Raw genomic sequence first — 14,762 nt, forward strand, 5'->3', positions numbered from 1 at the left:
TTTGTTGTGTTCGTCGAATGCTGGAAAAGGGCCGTAATGTTGTGGGAGGAGAGCTCATTGAGCGGCCTCTGACTGCTTTTCGATGCTGAGAGTATGCAAGAGGTATCGAAAGAAAAGAGGAGAGGAGAGCCTTGGCCGGGAGCGATGATGTCGGAGAATGGACCTTTGAAATCAAATCACCATGACGCCGGCTAGAGTCAAAGGCCCACGCTCGGCGTTTGAAAACCCCTCGGTGGCTCCTCATGACCGAGGTTGCATTCGCCTGACGACGAGCGTTTGCTCTAACTCGCCCAAAAGTGGCCTCAATAGCCGCGCTGCCTTGTGTACTCGTGGGTTCGGGGACCTTTCGGCGGGTGCGGAGGCGGGGCAGTGGCGGCTGGGGTCCGGAGAGACCGACCCTGGGCCGGCGCCTGTTACCGGAATAGGCAATAACTGTCGGTCCTCAAGGTTAAGCCCACGCTGCTCTTCCGTCATTTCTACTCTTCCGCCACTCTCCTGAATCGTCTTATTGTCTGGTGCTAGATGGTTGCTCTTCTTCGGAGTCGCCGTCCTGCCTCGGACTGATGCATTGGTTCATAGACCGTGAACAAACTAGGTGTAGCTGCCAGAGTGTAGCTGCCAGAGTGCTGAGAGGTCAATGCGGCTTGACCAACGGCTTCAACTCTCATGTTGCTCATTCGACTTGAGCTGCACGGGTCGCGCCCGAGGAAATTCAACTGTACTTCTGTGTGAAACTGGGGTGGCGCAGCCCCTATATTCATATCTGCATGCACATGCGCATACATATCCACCCCTCTACAATATCAATTCCAAGTGACAGTGACCGATATACGAACGTGTCTGTGCAAACAGTTCCTCGTACTTGGATGCTGTCTCCAGCTGCCACAGATGGCTGAACACTCACTGAAAGTATAAAAAAAAACTCATGTCTTTGACCCCGTCTTTACCCCTATGGAAGACGCCTGAGAGGAGCTGCTTCTCTGCAACAGCCAGCCAGACTTACCCGATTACAGGGTATCCAAGTCCGCCTGCTACCGACCATGCCATCCCTCTTTCGGTCTCAATGCTTGACCCCGGCTAACCCAACAAGACTATGCATAGAAGGACTAGCCTCATCTCCGGGCAGTGACACGTCACACGGGAATCGAGGGTCTCGCTTGTGAGATTTGGCATGTAGCGTATACTATACTTGTACATTTACGAAGTACTTTGGCTGTCAACGTCAATAGCCCCTATTGCTATCATACTAGACAGCGGATCTTGACGAAGTCATGTTAAATTACGGAGGAGATGACGGCTAAGGACATGACATCATCCGCTTGTAGCCCAGCTAGAAGCTTGTTCATGAAACCCCGGACGCTTAAAGGGGGCGAGTTAAAGACGCACTGTCTTATTAATTCACACTTGGCGAGCCTTGCGAGCACACCGCCATTGCGAGGCCCTCTCAACGGGACGTCGACCTTTTCGGTGCCTCTTAGAGCTTTCTAATTGTGACATCGAGATTGACTTGCACGCATATGAGCTGGGAATTGGGATGACGCTCACGAGAGTTAAGAAACGCGGAGTGAAGCTGAGATTCGGCAGGTGACGGGCCATGTGCGTTCTTCCTGCGCATAGAGGAAGTGGCCTGACTTGCCCAGTCATGACTTGGGACAGCTGGCTTACAAGTGAGTTGTGTGAGGATACCAAGAGCATAGCATCGACCGGCTTCAACCGGCAACCTCTGTCACACTGTAGAGGTGAGACGAGCATTCAACTCGTGCGAATGCAGGCTTATAACCCCCTGATGAGGTTGGTACCTAGGCTCAGAGTCTCTCGCAAACAATATCAAGTCCAGGGAACAGCTCAAGACTGGGAGTGAGGTTCATTTGAGACGGGAGGCAACATGATCGCCGTTTCAACATCACTACGGAGTCAATACGGCTTCGAATGCTTCAGCGTAAGTCTTGTCCGGGATCAGGGGCGACGCGATAAACGCTCGTAGGTGGCTGCGCACATCAAGACGGCATCAAAAACTCTGCGAGCTCTGATATCAGCGACGCATCAGACTGTAGGAAAGACTCACCTCTTTAGGCTTATGAAATGGTCCAGCATACGGAGTCGGGGCGCCCGGACTACCTATTACTCACCCAAAGCGCCGACTCGTCGTGTTCTCATCTTGAAGGTTGCACATACATGCCCACTTGTTTTAAAAATCACTCCTGGGCTCCCTGTTGCTGGCGATAAAGCAAGGGCATATTCTGGCACCAATCGCAACTTTCGACATATCCATAGACTCATGACATCTGACAACTTGAGGCTTCATTCTGGGAACCTCGCCGTAAGAACCTCGCCGTAAGAGATGAAAAAACTCGGATCAGCCTTGAGTATATATATAAGGAGGCAGGCCCCAAGACACGACTTGCGTTCCAGCTCACCCGTTAGCTGCGCGCTTGCGTCCCCTCCTTCGTCTTTGTATTCGGCTACTGAATCTCGTCATCGTCCAGAATGTTGGTGTAGTCTCTCAACATGGCATTCTCTTGAAACTGCGCCGCGAGGCATTCCACGGTGGCAGACCTCGGATCGAACGGGGCCAATTCCGGATCGGCTATAAGGGTGGCGCGGATGCTGCCTGGGATGCGCGCCCAGTTCTTGTTTTCAAGGTCATGCAGAATCCGGCGGGCCGCATCGCTTGATACATCCTTCTTGCGCAGCATCATTGATAGGAGGGCCTTGGTGATGGCCTCGGCAACCTGCCATGACCGCCCCAGGCTCTCGTAGCCGTATATGCACAGCAGAAGGCACGAGTACCAGTTTTCGTCCATGACACCGTCAAGTATGGCATTGGCGACGTACAACAAGGCCATGTGCCACAGGATCGAGTACGATGACGACTGGTACTTGAATCGATAATCGAAGATGAGTCGCTCCAGTTGAGCGACGGAGGCGGCGGAAACGGCCTCGGGCGAACCGCCCATGTGACCAAAGGTTCGCAGACGGCTCTTTGGGCTCTCCTTGATGCATGGACGGAAGATGTCGAGGATGGCCGCGTGGAACCAGAGGCTACAGTTGTTGGTCCCTTGTTAGTCGCGATACGTCCGCCGCGCTTCAACTCAAGTGTGCCATGGGCATGAGAGGCGACTTACTGTAGAATCTGTACGTGGTGCGGACTCTGGTCCCTCTGTGTAAGCTGTGTGGGAAGCCCGTTGCCCCAGGCGAGAAGCTCTCGAAACTTGAACTCGGCAAATAAAAGATTGCCACGAGAGCCCACCGGAGCCAGGCCACCGGCATAGTACACCCAACTGACTTCGTGTACAATGCTCCAAAAGCGGCAGAGGTGGGGAAACGTCTGCCCCATGTACCAAGGGAGAAGGGAAACGTTCTGTGATCCTAAGCTAGCGGGTGTGTGCGGCCCCTCGGCAACCGAATCCGCATTGTGCTGTTGGTTCTCTGGTATAGGCACCTGCGGCGGATGTTGCGGGCACTTCAGTTCCGGTTGGTGATAGAATAGAGACATGAGTCTAGCAAAAATGTCAGTCGCGGGGGAACCTAGTGCCACTGTCGTGCGGGTGTCTCCTACGTTATCCAGTTGAATACTCCCCAAGCGGCATACCCACGTGCTCCTTGGGCCTCGGCAGATAGCTCACTGTCCTTGTCTGGCGACGGTTGACTCTTGACACCAAACAGCCCTAGTCTGATACCCATGTCGGTTGCCTCGGACAGATAGACCAACATCTTATGGTCTCTGCCTTGGCCCAGGTACCCAAGGCTCAGAAACTCGGCTGCTGCCATGGTTTGGATTGAATCTCTATTACTACTGCGTTCCTGGTTCCAAAGCCGCTCCGCCTCTGCGCAGAGGCTGGTTGTCTGACCCTCTGTTTCGGGGTCGATGCCACTATACATTTGCTAGTATCGCTGTCAGTGGTCGACTTGTCGATACCACGTCGGGGACAAGGCGACAGATGAAGTTGGAAACACAAAACGGGCGGTGGGGAGGGGGGGAAGGTGATGAGTGATGTATGAGAACAAGGCGTCAAGGAGAGGAGAAAAGTTGAGACTCGACCGTTCTTCTTGGTAAACTTACAAAAGCCCAGTATAGTAACGCGTTGACGAGCAGTGAAGAACAAAACTCAACCTGCCCGGAAATCAGGTGTGAAACGAAAAGTTCGGGGTCAAAGTGGCCCAGCAAGGGGTGGTCGGTTTCCAGGTACAGAGAAATGCACTTGGCAGCCATGTAGTTGTCTATATTGACGTTTGTCCAGAGGCGGATATTCAGTTCCCGTAGGCGAGGGTCGCACAGTTGTGGCGAGACTTTCGGCTCCTGGCTCTCCGTTGTGGGTGTTAGATTACCTGACGTAGACCCACGTGAGGGCCCATATGTGCAAGAATCCCGCCTTGGGCTTGATTCGCTGTGCAGACAATGAACCCAGAACCAGACGTTAGTCTTACGCTCTGCGCGTGTCGTGGTGTCGTACCAGGCTGTGGGCCGCTATCCACGTTCAGGGGTTGGATGATTGTGTCGGGGGGCGACTTACGGCAGTGTAGGGGCGTTCCCTATTGCGGGCTCGGTTGGCCTCCGATACCGCTCGCTCTGGAGCGTTTTCGGGTCAAGAGGCTTTAAGACTGGATAGGCAAAGGGACACTGAGCCGCCAGCTCGACATTCTCGAAGGTGCCACCAGTCGTGGTGGAGGCCTTGGATTGTTGATAGCTGGTGGGATCGCCTCTGAGTATAGAAAGTATAGTTGAAGCCTCAGTCTCCTCCCCTAGGGAAGGCATGATCCGAATCAACTCAGCTGCAGGGAGCGTGTTGAGGATTTTGACCATTTCGAACACGAGCTTCTTAGACTCGTCGGACAGGGGCGCATCATCCCGATACTCGCATTGCGAGACTTGGTCCCGGCAATTCGTGCAAGTAGGACGCTGGCCGTCGCACTGTCGACGTTACGTTAGACCATTCATGGAGGGCTTGCCGAACGAATATTTGGCCGGCAAGGCGGCATACCCTGATTTTCCTCCGCCGGCAGGTGTTGCACGCCACCGAGACGCCAACCCGCCGTCTCTTGTACTCCAAAGCTCCCGAGGACAGGCTCTTGCTGTCGCTTTCAGCGGCTGGAGCCAAAGGGCGGAGTGGGGGATATCTTCGCTCCATCGCGCAGTTGGAAGCTGCGATGCGCGGAGCAAGAGGCTTGCGAGCGGCCTGGCGGAGCGTATGTATCGTGATGTGCTTGAAAGTAGTCCGCAGGTACGAAAGAGATGCGGATGCGCTCTGCTACCGGGTTTATTAGCCAGAGTCGCGGAGGCGAGCCCACCTATGACAGTGCCCGGTCTTCACCCACGCCCGCCGTGGCGGTATGCATGTCCATTATACATTCAGCGTGAGCTCATCTTGGCGAGGGGCTGGCCTCCCAATTGTCCGTGAGAGAGGTTGGACCCTCTCGACTTCTAATGTTGACGGCCCATGACTGATATGCATCCTTGCGTGGCGAGGATGACCTCACTCGGCACTGAAAGCGGTTCATACATGGCTGCTGGCATCATACTAAGTCGATGTGACGGAAGGTCGTCTGCTCCCGGCCCTTGAACGCCAGTGGACTGTTATTCGAGGTTGCCACAGACCAGACGACCCTTGGACGGCGTCTCCGCTCATTGCCTTGCAGCTCGGGTCGTGACGGCCCAAGACAAGTTCTGACGACTTGAATCCATCGGCATCCAGCCTTGGCAAATGCTTCGGAGACGATGCCCCTATGGTACATAAAGCATGGAGTACGCTGGAACTGAGGACCGTACGACACATGGCTATCCATTCTTTTGAATATATTTGGCATCGACACCGGCTGCTGCCACAGGGAAGTCGTCTTAATGAAGTCCTTCTGCGATTGGCAGCCAGGACCAACTCCGACCGGTTGGACGTCTCCCGCGGTGGCGGCGACATGGGGGGGCCTCGACATGCTGCCCACATGTACGGGGCCGGGTCATCGCGACGCGCGGCATCGTTGCCTTGATAGGCCAGGGGCTTGGTATATGGGAAAGTCGGACAATCCGAGAGACATCTATTGCAGCCGAGACTCGTCTATTTCAGCGCGCCATTGATCGTCCTGGCGAATGGCGGGCCAGAATTGACATCGAGGCTTGAGACTGGAGGCCTCCTGGACCTTCGGTGAGGGATTCCTGCACAAAAGAGAAGCAGGCCCCCCAGGTCATGCCATCACTCTGGCATCACTCATTTCTCAACCCTCCTTTCGGTGGCTAAATGCTTCCCAAGGACCGACCGCCAACACGCCAGCTCTATCGCTACAATTTTCAGCCGTCGCCAACCCTAGCCAACGGAGACTGGGCGACAGCACGGGAATATGCGCATGGCCGCATCGGGATCGCCGGCTGTGGAATGTCGGCTCCCCGGACGAGTGTCGGCAGGGGTGGTGCTCTGCAGGTCAAGGGGCGCAGACGGACGTTGCGGAGGTTGATGGGTTGTTCCGTGCATGCAGCAGGGAGGAGATGACCGGACCAGGTCTTGCGTGTCGTGCCGCAACTTTCGAGATATCAAGGCGGACAGGGGCCGGAGTCCGGGTCCGTCGTACGAATCTCGGCAATGCGAAATCTCCTGGAATGGCTTCATAGAGAGCTTGTCTGGTCTCCGACCGACCATTTCTTTTCAGAGGCTCGCCTGGTTCTTCGTCTCCTTGGCCGGCGACCGCAGCGCTTGCCGAGCCCAGGTCTCGAGGACAGCAAACATCCGATGGCAGCCGCAAGATCGCTCCCAGTCGACAAGCCGAGTGAATCGTCCCAGCGGTCCAATGGATGGCTGAGCCCCCTCTATCTTTTTCGATATCGTTCCGAGCCTATCAGGGTCGTATGCTATGCATTCCGTCACGTTGCACAACACAAGCTCGCGTCTGGTATTAGTCACATCTGGGGAGGCGTTTTGCTTGAGGCAAAAAGTCCTTTTTGGATATCCCCAGACAGGTAGGTACACGACCAATGTGGAGATCAACAATGAAGCGGCGATTCGACGATTCGATTCCGGAGCCATGTCGATTTCGGTCCGGCCGACGAGTTATGCTCAAGGGCTGACCAGGGCTGACCACCTGTGGACCCGATCGCCTGGCAAGGAAGATGTGAGCCTTCGAGAAACAGTGAGAGCATGTGCCGGGATGAAGCAATACAGTACAAGCAGCAGCATATCCGGCGTCAGACCTTCGCATGCCGTACATGGCTATGCGCGAGATCTGGGAGTCGTCGAGCTGCAGGCCGGCGACAGCACTCACGTGTGCAATCCGGGCCGATACGTGAATCGGCTGCCACTACCAACGGAGTCATCCCTCCTTGGCGGCCTTGAAGCGGCCAATGGAGATGATACGGGTTGGACGACGACGAAGCGGGATTGAGGCTTCCCTGCTGTCAACGAGAGCCGGATCAGCTAGAAGCCAGGGCGTCAGCTTTGGTTTCCATTTTCAAAAGTAGAAGCCGGAGTAGGAGCCCAAGCAAGCTCAAGGAGAGGGTTCCGAGTGCAGTGTGCCATTATGTTTAGTCGATGAGGCTGGACTGCATTGAAGGCCTTGAAGCCTCGACATGATCGACAGTTCTCTCTGACAGGCTCGGCAAGCAGCCTGAGTCGATGGAGGCTTCGACTCTTCATGTTGTTGCGCTTTGCCTGGGCCCAGCAGAAACCGCCTCGCAACGACGACTACCAACACTCAAAGTCACGCTCGCTCCCGGAGACGAGACGATCGCCCCCAGATTATCACATGGCACGGCATCGGCTACTTCTGTGGGGGTTGTCACCTCGACGCCGGCCTCCCACGCCCCCCCCTTTCGAATTTGCATGCCAGCCCGAGGCGATCACACAGCAACGGAAGCTTGTCCGGACCATGTACCAGTACCTCTCTCTACCGTCTATCGTCTCCTCGACAGGGATTTCTGTCCAATAACTTGGACGGAGCTGCCTCCGGCTCTCGTGGCCAATAACGGGCTGCATGCTAGACTTTGACTAAGAGGCGGCCAATGTCTGTCGAGGAAAAAATAAAACATGAGACAGCGTCCCGCTTAGCGTTGACATCCGCAGGTCGTCTGCTTGTAATTAGCCTGCAGTCCCTTTGCGAGCCCATGTCCAAGTCCAACGGCCTGGGCCGCAGGGACTGAGCGTCGACGAACACATAAGCGACTACGCCCCTGCCGACATAAACAGGGGTTGCTCGACTGCTATCAATAAATGTCCGCCCGACCTCTCGGGCGTGAGCCATGATGCCAGGCTTCATCCATTTGTCCAGGTCCTCGCGGATCTCTGTGCGCGGTTGCACGAAGCCTTGACGTGCACGTGGAAGTGGCCGAGGTCATATTGCGCGGGTAGCGGCCCTTGCTCCGGGCTCGTCGAGCCAAACATCGTCAAAGGAGAACGCCCGCGGAGATATTGGGATCGTACATGAATGAAGGCAAGGCGCATCAATGTACTGTACATACCAGGCTCACGTTTATCGCCCCGCCCCGTGAGGCGACCACTCGTGAAAGAGACGGAGCCGGCGACTCACCGATACCCTGACCACGGCCGTCCGCACAACTGTGTATGCTTGAATCAAGACGCGTACACAAGTTCTGTGCAGCAGATCCTGAGCGGCACAGATATAACTTAACATGTACTGTACGTAGCGTGTGGGTAGCACAGCCAGCCTCGGTGCTTGCACGTACGAATCGGCTCTGGCCCCAAGACCCCCTCCGTCCCCCACGATGCCGAAGAATGACTTATACGTACGTAGGTACTTGGGTCAAGGTTTCTGTGACGAGGCACCAATAGTCAAGAAGCGCGGGGCACGTCCGCAGCAACCCCATTGCCCTCTGGGTCTGATGCTACTTGGCATTATGAAAGGGGCTTTCCACTACGCCATGCCGGACTTGAAATGCCGCAGAGCAGCCCCTACATTGCCTATCGACTGCTGGATCTGAACTCCATGATGCATCACTGCGAGGAAGGGGGTGAGGTGAAGGCAAGGATGGAGCCGAGGGGGTCTCTCCATGAACACAGAAGTTGGCAGCTGCCAAACAGGAATCAGGTAAACCTTTCCCGCCTCACTGCTCATGAGTTGTCGGAAGCGTACATGATGCTGCCGGGGCTAGGTCAATGCGTGGCACCCCTGAGAGCCGAAAACAAGGCCCCCCCTACAAAGGTCCTCCGCCCCTGGCGCCAGTTTGTGGTGTTGTTTGCGGATACATATACATCGTAATCAACGCTGGAAGTATTCAACTTTGAGCAGGTACCTGTTTGATACAGTCGCTGCAGGTCATATTCAACTTTCCAGGTGATTTCCCCGGACGCTGCAGAACCAAGCGTCTCCAACTCTGGTTGTGTATGGTGGTGGGTGGCTCCCAATCGATCCTTCGCCGTACAAAGACTTTGAACCCCCTCCCCCCCTTCCCAGCCCTCCCCGCTCCCCCATGTCCCCTTCTCGATGGCGCACCTCTTAAGACGTGATTTACAGGAGCACTCTCAAGCACGGCTACTGCATTCAGCTTGACGGCCGCCTTGGCTGTATGTAGAGAGTGACGGACAGGACTTGCCCGGGCTGCCGCGCAGTGATGCATTGTCCACACATGGGTTTCTCGGCTCGTACTTGTACGAGCTGAGACAACACGTCCTCGACAGCCTTTCCAAGATTTTAAAATACTACCTGAAAACTTTGAGACTCTCGTTCCTCGTAATTCATCATCCAGTGGACAAGAATCCAAGCCGCCTGCTCCTGTATACCAATGAGTCCACGAAGCCTCGCCTCGCTACAAGCCAGCAATGAACGAGCACTTTAGGATACAAGCCCATTTCAACGACATCCGCCCTATCAGAGCTGTCGGAGGAGCGCTCCGCGAAAGTCAATTGGGTACAAGCTTTGAGTCGGGCCCAGGGTTTCCGGGCCAGGAGGCACTCCACAATACAACATACTGCTTCTCTCAGTCCAACAAGGGGTTCCCATGGCTCGACGATAGCTTTATTAGAAGCTTAGACGACCAATTTTTCATACCTGGGGACCTTTACGTCAGTGAGGATTTTGGATCAGACGTCCACGATATCGATGCCGCGTCGTGCCATCCGGGGCAGGATTCGGACTCCAAAGACTCCGCCTCACCTGGCTCGCTGCCAGCAATTCTGTCGCCTCTCCGCAAGGACCATGGAATGCTTTCCATGACTACAGCAAGTTCTCAGCGAGCGCACGAGCGCAAGGGGAATTGCCCAGGGCGCAACAGTATCGAAGCCCCATACAACCCCACAGTTTTACAAGCCCGAGAGAAGAACCGCATGGCGGCAGACAAGTGTCGCTCCAAGAAACAAAGGGATGTTACACAGCTCAAGAGCATGCATGAGACGCTCGAGGCTAGACATCGACAGCTCTGCAGCACCGTCTCGGACCTGGTGGCGGAGACGCATGCTCTGAAGAATATGCTCATGCAGCATGGGAACTGCGACTGTGAATTGATCCAAGAATATCTCAGGGAATCTGCATCTAGTTGGATTGCCAAGAAGACGGGTGACTGCTTGGAGGCCTAGCAGGGCCATTAATGGTGCTTCGGTGCGGTGCGGCCAGGGGCTAGGGGGCTCAGCTCTTTACACCGAAGCACCGCGTTTTATTTCTTGATGGAAAACTTTTCTTATAAATATTGAAGCTATGAACGAAAGAGCTGTGATGGACGAACATTGACTCTCTTGTGCCATGCGGCTTTGTAGAGTCGTTCCGGTTCCTGCCCAGGTCAGGGGGAGTTCGCCATCTCAGACGCACTCAATGGGCCCACGTGAAATTCGTGATGCATCAACACGCCACAGTCCACTTTTATTTCCGTCGGCGTCCAGGAGAAGCCCAATAGCGGTGCCCTCTCATGCTCCTGTGCGCTCTGCCAGCGTGCGAATACTCCAAGGAACTGATTCTATCTTCGTCCCTAGTCACATAAGCATCGTAGGCTTCAACAAACACGGCGCAAGGTCCGGATTCAGCTTCAGGGGGAGAGGAGCGAGGGCGTCAGGTGGCAACTCGGCTTCGGGAGAAATTCGGGCAAGGGCTAACTGAAGCGACTGTCGACATCATTTTGCAGATGCGCCACAAGACACGGGAAGCGATGATATCGGATGCAAGCCACCACACGCTTTCATCCGAAAGAGTTAGGAGGTTACAGTACATGGACGCATCGGGGCAGCCGAACTGGACGTGCTCATCGTAGAAGCCACATCTGCCCGAAGGGTGACGTCAAGGAAGGGTTTCTTCGAGACAATATTTTATACTTTCGACACGGCCGTCTTGAACAAGGCCACGAAAGCGTGTTGTCCGATGAGGCATCCCAATTCAATTTGGCGCATCCCCTGACTCGTACCACGCAGTTCCGCGGATGTGCCTGTGTCTCGTGTAGAAGTAACAGCATGATAATCGACTCTTCTTGGCTTCAGCAAAGGTGGCAACAGCCACGAAATGGTACAACCATGTAGGCAGGCTTCTGATAAGTGTATCGCCCGTACTGTACAGACCAACAAGGCGTCAACTGAAGAGGATGACCATTATCTACAAAGGGGCGGATCTTTGAACAGGTCTCAGGGATACATACTCCGTACATGCCATGTACGAGTAAGACTGCCTCATCGTTGAGCAGCACGACCCAAGGGTTGTACGGTAGCTGCCCTGGACTGTAACAGAAATTAACAGGATCAGCGAGGCAATGAGAACGCTCAACGTGTTTTACCGACCAAGCCGGGGCTGTCAGCAATGATCGGCAACCCCCCAAAAGCCGGTCCCTCCGCGCTCCAGACGTCAATGTTAGTGGTCAGCGGTCTCCAACCATTAAGAATACCATGTCAAGCTTCCTGTGGGACGTAAGATTCAGCCCTATCATCGTACGGCACGTCATTGGACGCGACTTCATCTGGACTTTGACATTTGACAGAAGCTCCGCCCAGTCCAGGGTCAGCCTTAACCTTCCGAACCCGTAGGGTTGACCAGGCTACTTACTCTGAGCCGTGCTCAACGTGTAATAATAAGAAAAAGTGTATTGGATTCAATATGGCCCGTGCTCTAATACGGAGCATAGAGCTAGGCAAGATTGGCATCTATGGCGACGGACACATGATGTTTCTCGAGAAGAACAGTCGTCAAAGTTCAAGAGGTTCTACTTGACTTAACCCAGATACTCTAACTTGGTTTCGTGGGCAGCGTAGTTGGAGGCGACACATATTGCTTTCGACACAGACGTGCTTGTGGAGGCTCATGAGCTTGGTTGATATTACATGACCATGCAGCATCGAAATTAATGTTTGTAGCCGCACCGTCCAGTCTTGTGGTTCCCCTGCTCACGTCATTGTAGCGTCATCCTTCGCCTCGAAGCACCACGGGTACACCTTCTTCTTGATTCTATCGCCGTCTTGTGAGGACCTGTGGGCTCGTCATGCTTAGCAAGTTCGTTTGAAGCTTGGTCGAGGGCGGTGCCTCCGATGGCGCTTTCGAGGGCGTGTCTCGGTCTTCATGAAGCTGTCGTCCACGGAACAGTGGCACTTCGAGTCCCTGTAGTTGTGGTCGCAATAACCGCTGGCGTGGTTGGATTGCTAGACATGCATGACCTATGATGGTCGATCAAGAACCCCTTGAAAGTCAGTCACAAGGAGCCAACGTGATCTTGGTCCACAGCTTCCAGAATCCCAGCTCAGCTACCCATCCTTGACTTCCAGCCTGCTCTCATGCATGCTGAGCCTGCAAGGAATTCATCAAGGCCCCGCATATTTGAATCGACGGCATCGGGATTCGGGATGGCATGCTATTGCAGCAAGTCCCTCGACACAAAACCTTCGTTGTTGTCACGGGCTGTGCCCGGCTGGTGGACCCGGTTGTACCGGGTCCGGTGGGTCGTGCTCCGGTGGCAACACCGGCCCCGCTCCGCGGACCCAGAAGCTGCGAGAACATTCCGAGAAGGGCAATATAGCTGCACTCGAGGCTACGCCTCGAGTTCAGCTTCTTTCCTCCTTAGCTCTAGATAGACAACACCTAGGCACCTGCTTGTTGAATAAACTCCGGGCCAGCCTTTCACATATCTAGAGCTCCTTCTAAATACCGCAAGCTGCAGACTGCTCGTCAGGATGGACCAGCAGAGTGAGAGCCCAAGTCTCCAGCAGCAATGGATTGACCAACGCATTCAAGAAGCGGTCAATGCGACTCTCAGCCCTCTACAGGACCAACTTTCCTTGCTGATGGAGCAACTCGGGCGAGCGCAGCCGCAGAGCGCCGACTTGCAATCGCCGCCAGTGGCACGAGGATTGGGCGAGAGCACGCCTGGCTTGGGCACGCCCTCCCAAAACCTGCGGTACTGGAATGCGGAAACCGTTGCCCAACCCACCCAAGTATGACGGCTCACGGAAGAGCTACTCCGCCTGGGCCAGGCAGATGCGAGACAAGCTGGACCTTGATGCACACTACTACAGTGGAAATCGCGAACTTTGGTACCTCATCAACTCATGTTTGGACGAGCGACCACAGCAAGTGGTCGCTACCTTTACGCCGCGGAGGCCCTGGGGTAGCTACGACCCCAAGAGTTCATGCGATACCTCGACCGAACCTACCAGGACAGCAACATCCAATCCCGCGCTGCTGCCACGCTGAGAACTATGCGGCAGCGCGAAGACCAACCTCTCGCGTCCTTCCTTCCCCGATTCGAACAGGCATTAGCTGAAGCCGGGGGAGCAGACTGGCCGGACAGTGCAAAGATCGTATTTCTAGAGAACGCAATAAATGCACGCCTCCAAGAGAGTTTGGTCACAGCCGTCCTACCCGACGACTACCAGGGATGGCTTGCGAGAGTTCAGGAAATTGCGGGCAGATTGAGAGACTGAAACCCGGTAGGCAGCCGACGTCGACTGAGCGGACGCCTCAACAGCTACCAAGGCAACGACCCAAGGAGGAACCGGAGGACCCCGACGGAGATGTTAAGATGACGGACATCAACCGTATTGGCCACGAGTCGAAGGGTCGTCGACATGTCGATAAGAAGCCGAAGGATGAGCGCCGCTGCTATCGCTGTGGTCGGACGGATCATCTTATCGTGGACTGCCCAGCCCAGGTGGTCTTTCCTGGCGAAGGGAAGCAACAGCGACCTAAAGCTGCGCGCATGAAGAAGCCCGATGCCGCAGATGATTCGGAATCAACCGCAGCATCCAGTGAGGACGAGTCGGCGGGAAAAGACTAGCCCCGGGCGAAAGCGGGCGCCGGGGCCTGCAAAGGCAGACATCCGGGACTGGGAAGCGTTCAAGCCACGAATGAATAGTCGGACTGTATTAGTCAACGCGCGGGTAAACCGAGGCTATCGAATACGCGCCCTTGTCGACTGTGGATGTGACTGCTATGCCGTGATCGACGAAGCCCTTGTTCGGAAGCTGCGGATACCCTTCGTCGACTCGAAACCACGAGAAATTGGGGGATTCTCAGAGTCAGCGAAGAGTGTCATATCCCCAGGGTCGTGGCTGTTGTGGTCGAGACAGCTGGATTTGACGAACGTGTCTTTGCATACGTGATCCCAAGCCTGGGCCAGGACATGTTCCTCGGCCGGCCTTGGATGGAGAGAAATCACGTCGTGTACGATGCTGCCAAGCAGCGAATGTACCATGGGAGGGCAGGTGTGACGATACGCCTCATTGGGCAGGAAGAGCCCGCCAAGATACGCGCGATTCGAAGCGCAAGACTCGTGTCGGCAGCCGTATTCACGGCGGAATGTCGACGCGCAAAGAGACGCAAGAAGTGCAACGCGATCTCGATTCATGCAATCAGTTTGTCGGATA

The 14,762-nt window shown here is 55.1% G+C and overlaps 2 protein-coding genes across 2 annotated transcripts; one reads left to right on the forward strand and one right to left on the reverse strand.

The window, feature by feature from the left end:
* Nucleotides 1–2,462: 2,462 nt before the first annotated feature.
* On the reverse strand, nt 2,463–5,129 carry HRG_09940 (fungal zn(2)-Cys(6) binuclear cluster domain-containing protein; the record flags this gene model as incomplete). The annotated part of the gene is made up of 8 exons (XM_044868411.1): nt 2,463–3,042; nt 3,126–3,217; nt 3,287–3,500; nt 3,560–3,885; nt 4,064–4,329; nt 4,455–4,468; nt 4,515–4,912; nt 4,983–5,129. 8 exons carry the CDS (start codon nt 5,127–5,129, stop codon nt 2,463–2,465), a joined length of 2,037 nt encoding a protein of 678 aa, XP_044716408.1.
* A 4,626-nt stretch (nt 5,130–9,755) lies between these two features.
* Nucleotides 9,756–10,508, forward strand: HRG_09941 (bZIP transcription factor domain-containing protein; the record flags this gene model as incomplete). Its single annotated transcript, XM_044868412.1, has 1 exon — nt 9,756–10,508. One exon carries the CDS (start codon nt 9,756–9,758, stop codon nt 10,506–10,508), a length of 753 nt encoding a protein of 250 aa, XP_044716409.1.
* Between the last annotated feature and the right edge of the window lie 4,254 nt (nt 10,509–14,762).

The sequence above is a fragment of the Hirsutella rhossiliensis genome, assembly GCF_020360975.1.
Source record: "Hirsutella rhossiliensis strain HR02 chromosome Unknown scaffold00014, whole genome shotgun sequence".
NCBI classification, from domain to species: Eukaryota; Fungi; Ascomycota; class Sordariomycetes; order Hypocreales; family Ophiocordycipitaceae; genus Hirsutella; species Hirsutella rhossiliensis.